The sequence below is a fragment of the Castanea sativa genome, chromosome 1 (assembly GCF_040712315.1).
Source record: "Castanea sativa cultivar Marrone di Chiusa Pesio chromosome 1, ASM4071231v1".
NCBI classification, from domain to species: Eukaryota; Viridiplantae; Streptophyta; class Magnoliopsida; order Fagales; family Fagaceae; genus Castanea; species Castanea sativa.
The window spans coordinates 81,696,573-81,707,383 of record NC_134013.1 but is presented as its reverse complement, the minus strand read 5'-3'; the positions used below and the strand labels follow the sequence as shown (position 1 = coordinate 81,707,383).

The 10,811-nt window shown below is 39.4% G+C and overlaps 1 protein-coding gene across 1 annotated transcript; it reads right to left on the bottom strand.

The window, feature by feature from the left end:
• Window positions 1–1,126: 1,126 nt before the first annotated feature.
• On the bottom strand, window positions 1,127–4,512 carry LOC142622869 (putative LRR receptor-like serine/threonine-protein kinase At2g24230). The gene is made up of 2 exons (XM_075796423.1): window positions 4,314–4,512; window positions 1,127–4,145 (listed from the first exon to the last, which is right to left on the bottom strand). Exon 2 carries the CDS (start codon window positions 3,878–3,880, stop codon window positions 1,325–1,327), a length of 2,556 nt encoding a protein of 851 aa, XP_075652538.1. The 5' UTR covers window positions 3,881–4,145; window positions 4,314–4,512; the 3' UTR covers window positions 1,127–1,324.
• Window positions 4,513–10,811: the final 6,299 nt, after the last annotated feature.

Sequence of the window (10,811 nt, the reverse complement as noted above, 5' to 3'; positions counted from 1 at the left end):
TCTTTATTATCAAACCAAGACACCAATTAATTTTTGATGTAGGCGGAGATTGAACTCCAGATCTCTTATACAACCATCAGAGACTTTACCAGCTAAGCTAACTGGAAGTCAGTCTATAGTAAAACTTATTACAAGGAAACTTGTACTTTTTTTCCCTTAGTCAAAATCTCAAAAGTGAAAAATATTGACATGCTCAACAACCAAACCAATTAATCAATCCACCCCATTTTGAGAATTATAATCATAATGTCCTTATTAGGTATTAGCTATATTGGCAGTCCCTATCTTATCATGATAAGGTTAGCATGTGTCCTTTAGTAGCATCGAGTATGGTAGGAACCTTTAACTGTAAATTTATATTATCATGAACACGAACTTAGCAATATTTTTAGTAATGTACGTAAAGAATAATATAATGCTAGAAAATACTAGTATAATTTTTTGTAGGATTAGGAATCTCTGTATCGTCTCCAAGTAGCCAGTGGTTGATACCAGCTTGAATTTGTATATTGACAAAAAGGAATGCAATTTTGCTAAATATGTGTTTCAATTTCCAAACGTGTAAGACTCAAAGAAAATATTATTTGTACACTCATGACTTAACCAAATCCTTTAACAAGTGCTGCTATTCTTTCTTTTGCTATGTATATGAAGAAGATTAATTGATGAGACTTAATAACTATATGTGTTAGTCCAAGCTCACCTCAATTAAACAAAAAAACAAAGTGCTGCTGCTATTCTCGCATTTACATAGCAACAAAAAATAACTATCGATCAATTTATGGTCCAGGGTGGTCCATGACTTGAAACAAATAAAAGTAATGAGACCATACTTCTGACACCACGTCTACCACATATTCTAGTTGTAGAAATAGCACTCAAGAAGAATAAATATACTAGGATACTTGCATATCATGCCGCAATCACAAGCATTTCTCTCGAGGAGAGAGACCCCTAAACCAGCATACAAGTTTTGGGTTTTGAGTCCTCATTCCAAGTCATTAACACTGAAAAGAAACAAAACCCAAAACTCATCTCATGAGCATGCCTACAAAATTTGCTTCAGAGGCTTCTCTGGAATCAAGTGAATTCTATACTAGATGTAAAGCTGCAAGGAGATACCATGTTTAAAAGATCAAACTTTTTTTGTATATAAATTAGGCTTTTATGCCACCAACAATGGAAAGGGAAAAAGAAAGACATCAAAACCAAAACAGAATTTTAGGACCACTGTACATTACCTCCCAAGGCAGCATAAAAATAACTCATAAAGAACAAAAAAGGAAAAAAACAATTTCCATACTACCCCATTTTTCACATTTCATCACTGATGAGATGTTGGTTCAATATCTTTAAGAAGTCCAACTATTTGCTGCATGGTTGGTCGCTTGGAGGGAAGGTCAGCTGTGCACAGATATCCAATCTTGAGGGCCTCCTCCATTTGGTCATCTGGTCCTGTATCGCGTATTTTTGGATCAATGGCACTTAACCCTTGGCTATTCCTTACCAATCCTCTAACCCAACACACCAAGTTCGTTTCTTTCGCCTCAGGATACACATCTCCAATTGGCTTTTTGCCTGTAATCAGCTCGAGCAGAACCACCCCAAAGCAATATACATCAGATTTTGGCGTAGGGGAGTCATAATCCAGCTGAGTGAACTCTGGTGGCACATACCCTGGTGATCCACGAGCAATCTCCTCATCTAATCCATTGCCAAAAATCTTAGCTAGACCAAAATCAGATAATCTTGGCTCCAAGTTATAATCCAGATAAACACTACTAGCTTTGACATCTCTATGAATAATTGGAGGTGAGCAACCATGGTGGAGAAATGCCAGTGCTCGGGCTGTACCAAGTGCGATTTTGTGACGAAATCTCCAATTTGTTAGCAACCCTTCAGAGCCAACATTTTGAATACCATCATTATCCTCTTCCTCCCATGTATCTGTGCTCCAATCCTCTACAGTATGAACCCCAAGCGGCAAGTCATGAAGCAAATTCTGCAAGTTCCCATTCTCCATGTAGTCATAGATAGCAATTCTTTGATCCCCAGCTAAGCAATATCCTGTCAATGGAACAAGATTGGCATGTTTGATTCGACCAAGATACTCAAGTTCTCTTGCAGCTTCTTGATCTGTCAATGTCGACCCATGGACCAAAACTTTCACTGCAACATGAATTCCACCAGGTAAAAATCCTCTATAAACAGGCCCAAATTTGCCTTCAGCCAAAAGAGTACCACGGTCAAAATTTGAAGTTGCAGACAAGAGGTCTGCAAATGTGATATTCAACAATGGTTTCTCAAAAATCACTACTGGCACTGAATTTGCTTGCTTAACATCAGCCACCCATGTGGTCGAATCGGTCTTGAATGAAAAGGGGCCTGAAATATTTTGTTCTTCTTTGTATGAGGTCTGCTTTACAGCCCACATTCTAGTTTTCTTTCTGCAACCAAATGCTAGAAATAGCAACCCAGTAAGCAAGCAGATCATTGCGAGGGTTAGAGCTAGAGCAAGCATTGTTCCCTTATGTTTGGCAGCTTTTCTTTTGAAGAGGACGGGGTTTGCAGCAATTGGACAGCTGCTTGAGGAACCAAAGAATGATGTTTTGAGAGTTTCCGGGGGGAAGTTTGTACAAAGGCTTAGGTTATTGTAGGAGAAGTTGAACCACCCCATCCATGGGAGTTTCTCTAAGAGAGATAAAGGAACTTCTCCACTCAAATTGTTGTGAGAAACATCAATAATCTGGAGGTTTTTGACACTTGGTACCGGAACTTCCCCGGTAAGATGGTTCCGGGAAAGATCGAGTGTATTCAAATTACTCAATTGTGAGATTGCATCAGGAATATGACCAGTGAGGCTAGTACTTGACAGATTAAGATATTCTAAACCCAAGAGCATTTCAATACTCGGAAAGTCTTGTCTAGTAAATCTATTGTATGCAAGATTAAGGTGTTTGAGATTCTGGGCTTGACTAAGATTGTGGAATATTTCTCCACTAAGCTGATTCTCAGACAAGTCTAGATAAACCAAATGAGACCAAGCAAAACTAGAATTGAATTGTACCTGAGATATGTGACCTTGAAACTGGTTCCTGCTCAGGTCTATGACCTCCAGCTGGTCCTGAAACACACCCATTACAGAACCCTGAAACTCATTTTCAGAAACGTTTAGGCTAGTGATGGATTTCATTTCTGAGAAATCTGAACCCTTGCCATTAATCTCATTTCCTGCAAGGTTCAAAGTTTTCAGCTTGGACAATGCAGCACCAAAACCAGCTGGAAGAGCCCCATTTAGCTGATTCAGTGAAAGATCAATGGTGACCAGAGAACGGCAATTCAGAATTCCTGCTGGGATGCTTTGCTCAAATCTGTTTCCATTAAGTTTAAGGACTTGCAGGCTGACTAGGGAGCTTATGGTTGCTGGAATTGCCCCAGAGAAATTATTCCTTGAAAGATCCAAGCTTTCTAGGAAACCAAAATTGCCAATGTTGTTAGGGAGGGACCCAGAAATCTGGTTGGAGGAAAGATTAAGGCTCTTGAGTGAGCCTAAACTCCACAAATCTGAAGGCAAGCCAGTGATTTTGTTGTTACTAAGATCCAAAGATCGAAGCTTTGTGAGCTTGCCAATGGTTGTATCAGGAATATAACCCGTGAGGCCTAAACCAGTGAAATCTAACCCAGTAACAGGTTCTTTTTCACCATCACAGAAAACCCCTTGCCATGAACAAACAGGAGAAGAAAAGTTGTGGGAAGAGGCTAATCCCATATTCTTCAAGAACTCAGAGACAAAGAGCCCATCTGAATTAGGTTGTTGAGAAGCCAAAAGCTTGAAGAACAGAGTGAGAATCAAAATGGAGCCAAACAAACCAAAACCCATTTGGGAAATGAGCTCAAAGAGTGAGAAACAAGAAGAGGGAAAGGAGATTGAAACCAAAACCCTCCAACCAGCTCAAAATCCTTGCTCAGAACTTCAAAACCACCACCACTCTATCATAAATGGTTCTGGGTCCATCTCAGAAACATACAGTGCTACTTCACTGAATCCAACACCAAAACCAGCACCTCTCAGTCTGCTGCGGTTTTGGGTTTCAAGAAAATATAACTCTTGGGCTTAAACTCACCTAAAAATGAAAACTTTTTTCCTGCAAATGAAGGGGGACCATTGTAAGTTATAAATTACAATGCCCATAAAGCCCCAAAAAACTGAGTATAACAAACAAACAAATGTGTCCAGTAGGAGTACTAGTATTCAAATTAACATATGGAAATGCGAGAACTAATGATGTTTCAAGAGAGAATGTGAGTCTCACCTTGTCTTGCTTTAGCAGGTCTTTCACAAGCCAACAAGTACAAAAAGCCAAAGTGAAAGAAGAACTTTTGTCTTTGCGTTGAACATGAGGATGGAAAAAAAGACACACTTTACTGAGAAAGAGAAGCACATTAAGGAGACGGGTATATTGGGAAAAGGAAAGAAAAGACCAGCATGGGTACTCAGTGTCAGTGGTTTTTTTTTTTGCTGAATTAGTGTCAGAGGTTGGAATCCATAAATGACACGGATTCAATACAGATATTATCTGTTATCGGTTTGGTGAATTTATTCAGAACTTGTTAGGTGGGATTTTAATGATTTTTCAAATTGTTGTTGATCAACCCCTTTTATTTTTCCTTTTTACTTTTACTTTTTACTTTTTTTTTTTTTTTTTTCTGAGAAATTTGTTAACGTCCCCGTTCTAGATTTGTGTGGGTTTAACATTGATTTTTTTTTTTAATTTATTTTATTACTTAGTTTTTTTTTTACTATTTATGAGTTTTACTGCACTTGGTAATACTATTTATGGGTTTTACTATACTATTTCAATTAATTTTTATCTTTATCTATACTACCTTCAGCAAAAAGTTTTCACATTTTTACTACTATTCATGACTCTCACTGTACTATTTTAACTAACTTTACCTTTATCTATAATAATTTCAGTATAAAGTTTTCAGTTTTAACAAAATAAGCGAATTTTAAACAGACCTTAAATAAGTTGTTTCTAAACGGACACTTTAGAAGAATGTTATAACATTACTCTTATGAGAATAGATAAAATTGTCAAAAATAAATAAATAATTTGTTTTTCTTATAGTTTGCTTTATCTCTTTGCAACTAATTGAGTAATGCTAGGACTATAATTTTTTCCACAACTTTACTCAAGTAATCTATGTGGCAATTGACGAGATGTAAGTGAAAAAATTGTGGACTCGCATAGACCCACTACTTACAACTTATTACGTGGGTAAATTGTGGCAAAAATTACAAGTTTAGCATTTTCTCACAAAATTTAACAATTTCTTTCACACATATTAAATTGGTAAGTTTTTACTTGATCTCATTTTAGTTTACCAATTACCAATATCATCAGTTTTCAAAAAAAAAATTACCAATATTATCAATTTTTTTTTTTTTTACCATTAACAGTATCTCCCGGCAACAAATATCAAATTTTTTTTGTCAAAACTTTTGTTTTTCTTGACTTTCGTATAACTAAATTGCAGGGGAAAAAAAAGTAAGTATAAAGATTCTTTTCCATTTTTTCTTTCTGAAAATCAACTTTTTTTTTTTTCAAAAAGTTGTATTCCCTCGTTGATTTTTTGTAAAATAGTTTGATGGGACTTTTAGGACTTTAATGTATGTCTACTTTGAAATGGAATGGAACATGTACTCCTCGACACTCGACGGCAAGCAATTGGACGGTCCAAACGCCACGAAGATCTCACATAATGCATAAATATTCTAACTTTGACTTTGTGCATTAACTACAAAGTCTACATCGCAATGCCATTGCAGTTCACAAATGAACTTTGTGGATAATTCTATACGTGAGGAATTAAAGGTTTGGAAGGTGCTCTTACGCTATTCCATTAAACGAAAGTTCATTTCTTTAATTTATTAATTTTTGGAGTTCTGGAACAAAAGATATATGCAAGAAAAATAGCTGATATATAATGGGAAGATTTCGTTTACTTATACTTATAAAAGGCATTTCAATAGACTAGATTGAAGTGTTGGTGGGAAATTGAATTTTGTTGACTTCTAAACCTTGAAAAAGTTTCCTCCAATCCCATTATCTCTCGAGTGACCCTTGTGTTGTTTCCTTTTTCCCCTTAATCAATGCTTAATTAATGCTTATTCGAAGTATATGATGGGGCCACATTTTGTGTAAGATTCAAGAAACCATAATTATAACCTAGAATCAACCATCTAGACCATTCACTTGATGGGGCATCCTCAGATTCCATAAAAGTAAAAATAAAATAAAAGAAAAGAGTGTCATGTTTGCCTTATCATGCATGTTAAACCATCAACCTAAGCAATCTATGCTCTATAAAGTGAGTCCAAATCTTCTGTCTCACTTTTCTTGCTCCACTCTATACTCCACCAATAAAAACTTGCTACGTGTTCACCTAAGTAATTAAATACTATTATTAATTAATAACAGTAGCATTTAATTACTTAGGTGAACACGTAGCAAGTTTTTATTGGTGGAGTATAGAGTGGAGCAGGAAAAATGGGACAGAAGATTTGGATTCCTATAGAGTAGTTCAATTTCACATCATAATATTCATAATGTGAAATTGGGCTACACTATAGGCCTTGATCCTTGAGTTAGCCCCACAAATGACAAAACTCTCTCTCTCCTATTTTTCTTTTGAGGGTTAGTGGCTGCGTAATAATGTATTCACTATTTGTTTCTTATTAGATGAATGATTAATCATGCATTCATTCCTTTGAAATAATAAAATAAAATAAAAATCTTGCATTCATAATTTGGCCAACCTTGGATTTGATAAAATAAGAGCAAATTACACAAGGCACATGAGGGCTTTGAAACATTGAGAATGACCCTTCGTCTCGTAATAGCATAGCATTATGGTCTTTGCACATGGGAAATCAAATGTAGAAGCATGACTGCGTGACATAAACAATGACTTTTAGCTTGGAGAAATATATAGTATAAGAGAGAAAAAAATAGTATACTATAAACTATAAAGACGAAGGTTACCAAAAAAAAAAAACTATAAAGACAATGACTGAGACTGAGAGCAGACAGCAAAAGAAGTGGGGAAGAAGATGCACTCAGTCTATAAATGATTTGCATTGATTGAGAGTTGAGGAGTGAGGAGTAATAAGAAATCAACCGACATATCATAATTAAACATCCCTTAACTTTTTTATATTATCATCTTAATCATCAATCCTGCAAACAAACGTATTCTTCAAACAATGTTTAAAGTAATGAGTAATTCTTAGGTACTCTCGGAGCACGGAGAATGGTGCTCCCTCCTCTCACATTTATGGTGGGGTCTACTATGAATGTGAGAGGAGGGAGCACTATTTTACTATACTCCAGGACTACTTAAGAATTTTCCGTAATGTAATAGTAATGCTTAGCAATACAATAACTACAACAACCAACCACCTCATGTTAATTGGGTACATAACTACAAAAGTCAGAATTAGAATCTAATTGTATGGATAGCTTTGGCCTTTTGTGTTAGATCCTTGAGATGAGTGGCCAATGTGGTGGCACCTTCTTACACACATGCCTGCCAAACAAATTTATGGACATGAGGGAGGTATTAGGTATATATGTCTTAGGTAGGTTGTGTTCCCTCCGCCCTCTTATCATTTTTAAAATATGAAAAATGTTAACAAATGCCGTTAGAGCATTGTTTAATAATCTATTTAAAAAAAGTTTTTATGGAAAAAGAAAGAAAAACAATTAATATTTTAACAGCTTTTTTCATTTCCTATAGAAGTGGTGTCAAAATTTTCTAAAATGGATTGTTAACCAATGCCCAAAGAGCACTCGTTAGCATAGCCCTTATAATATATATACACCCTCCCTCACTTTTAAAAATGAATTTTAATCATTTTATTAACGAACAATGATTAAGATGAATTTAATGTATTAGTAATGAATTTTTTTAATAAATACCTTAAGGGTATTTGTGTGGGGCAAAAGGATCCTGGTGGGAATGTGGGCCTTTTGGGCCTTGTTAAAGAAGGCCGACCTGACCCTGGGGTTAGAGATTGTTGGTGCTATGGGTCGGCCTGTACGCCGAGGATCCTAGGATCCAGCCGAGGATGGTTTTCCCCTCGGACTGACATCAAAGAACCTGAGACTTCATGGTAAAGATTAGGGAATGATACGGTCAAGACCAACGGTTAAAGGGAGAGAACCCTTGAATGTCCTAGAAGCGCCGATGTTGGAAGAATATCAAAGGTAAAGTGCTACCTCCACATTAAAGACCACCGCACCTACCACCCTGGCCGCATTAATGAGGAAGTGACACTTAAACGAGTGGAAGGGAAACTTCTAGTTCCTGTTCAAAGGCACTAAGAAAAGAAATATCTAGGCTAAGGGAGGAATTGGGGGGCAACACGTGGATAAAGTATTAAAAAGAGGAGTATTTAAGGAGGGACGGGAACGAAACGGGGACGGAACTTTTTGTAACCTAAAAAGAAGAAGGAAAAAGAGAGAGATATAATATAAGAACGAGCTTTCGGCTTAAGTCGAGGAGGTCTATTTACATTACTCCTTTTTGTCTCTAAGTACTTGGAATCTTTAGTTTGTCATTTCATCCTCATACACTTCTAACACAGGGTTTCAAGCCCACACTCTACAAATTCTTATTGTTTAAGGCTCATTGGGTCGAGCCCGCCTAACTATTCTTGGGTCCGGGAGTGCAGCTGTGCACTTACAATTGGCGCCGTCTGTGGGGATCTAGTCTAGAAGTAGTAGGGATATTATGGCGGGCTTAGGCTCTCATCATGCGAGTCAGGGGTCACAACTTGAAGATCATTTCGAACGTCTTGAACAACGTAGGGATCGTGAGGGAAGCGTCCGCTCTGAGAATATCTCAGGGCTAGCCATACTCGTGGAGGGGTAGCACTACCCACGATGAGGGCTCTAAATCCATGCGAAGGAAATCAATCGTTTGAAGAGGAAGTTACGCCGTGCTAAACGTAAGGTTTCCCGTCCTCATCTAGTTCTTCCTCGGAGAGAAGGATGGGGGACATGGCTACGGTTCAAGGTCATATTCCCCCACCGGTCGTGCAACATCCTCTGGTGAGGAACGACCGACCAATCCGCGACGTAAGAAGCTTCGTCCTAGGGGTTTAGGCAACGATACCATGAGTAGGGCGTTGCACCAACTCTCTAAATCTGCGTTTTCACGAAGGATTGAGAGGGGGAGGCTCCCCGGGAGGTTCACCCAGCCCACGTTTACCATCTATAATGGCCGGACGTCCGGTGGAGCACGTGAGTCACTTCAACCAAAGGATGGCGGTGCACTCTCATAACGAGACTTTGATGTGTAAAGTCTTCCCCTCCCGGCTTGGGACTGTGGCTATGAGATGGTTCAACGGTCTCAAGTCGGGACCTGTAGGCTCGTTTGGGAACTAACTAGGGCGTTTGCTTCTCGGTTCATTACTTGTGCTTAGCGAGTCCCTCGGCCATGGACTCATTGCTATCCATGGTCATGAAGGAAGGGGAGACACTGAAAGCATACTCCGACAGATATTGGGAGATGTTTAATGAAATAGACGGCGACTTTGATGAGGTGGCGCTAAATACCTTTAAGGTAGGCCTCCCTACTGATCACGACCTAAGAAAGTCTTTGACGAAAAAGCCCGTCCGCAGCGTACGTCGTCTTATGGATCGTATTGATGAATATAAAAGGGTAGAGGAAGACCAGCAACAGGGAAAGGGAAAGGAGAAGGTTATCCGCGGGAGAGAAGTGATTTCAGGTCTGACAGATATCACAACAACAAGCCGATGAGGGATTACTTCTGACAATCCGGCTCGGCAGCACCCCATGCTGTAAATGTGTTCGAGAACCGGTGCATCGATTATTAGAAAAAAGTTCGTAAAGAGCCCTTCTTCGGGTGGCCCGGCAAAATGGCGGTGACCACCGCGAGAAGAAATCAAAACCTTTTCGTCGTACCATCGGGATGTGGGCCACACTGCGAGAGCTCGAACACTGTGGAACCATCTGAGCGGCTCGTCGGTGAGGGAAAGTTAAGCGGCACTTGTGTCGGCCACTGGGCAAGTCGGTCAAGTTGGTTCAAACAACCGGCGGAATAGTTCATCTCGGCCGATTGGGGACGATTAATGTTATCTTCGGCTTGCACACAGTAGGACAGGAGCTAAGGTCCTAGGGTTATGGCGGTTTCCCGTTCGCGGCCGAGGATGTGGGTAGCGAGCCGAAGAGATTAAAGAGCACTTTACACTGTCTTGGGTTTCTCCGAGGAGGATAAAGTAGGGACTATCCGGCCCCGTGACGATGCTCTTGTGGTTACCCTTCAGAATAGGTAATTATGACGTGAAGAGGGTAATGATAGATCGAAGCGGCGTGCGGATATCATGTACCACTGATCTATTTAAGGGGTTAAGGTTGGAGTTGGAAGATTTAACTCCTTATGACTCACCTCTTATTAGCTTTGAAGGGAGAGCCGTTGTGCCAAAAGGACGGATCCGTTTACCCGTTCAATCCGGCACGAGAAACGGTTGAAGTAGATTTCATTGTGGTTGACGCGTACTCTCCATATAGCCATCCTCGCCGGGCCATGGCTGCACGCCACCGGGAGCCGTTTCCTCTACCTTGCACGTTAAGGTTAAATTCCCCTCGGGGGAACATGTTGAGGAAATCCTCGGCGGTCGGGTAGTGGCCGGGCAATGCATCTCGGCTGCGGTACTTCGTCGGTGGAAGTCGAGTTATCAACCTTGCCCATCCGGGAGTCATAGCAATGCGGCTCAGGA

What these genes read in the sequence shown, in the direction of transcription:
- LOC142622869 (XM_075796423.1), bottom strand. Translation starts at nt 3,880, where the DNA reads ATGGGTTTTGGTTTGTTTGGCTCCATTTTGATTCTCACTCTGTTCTTC.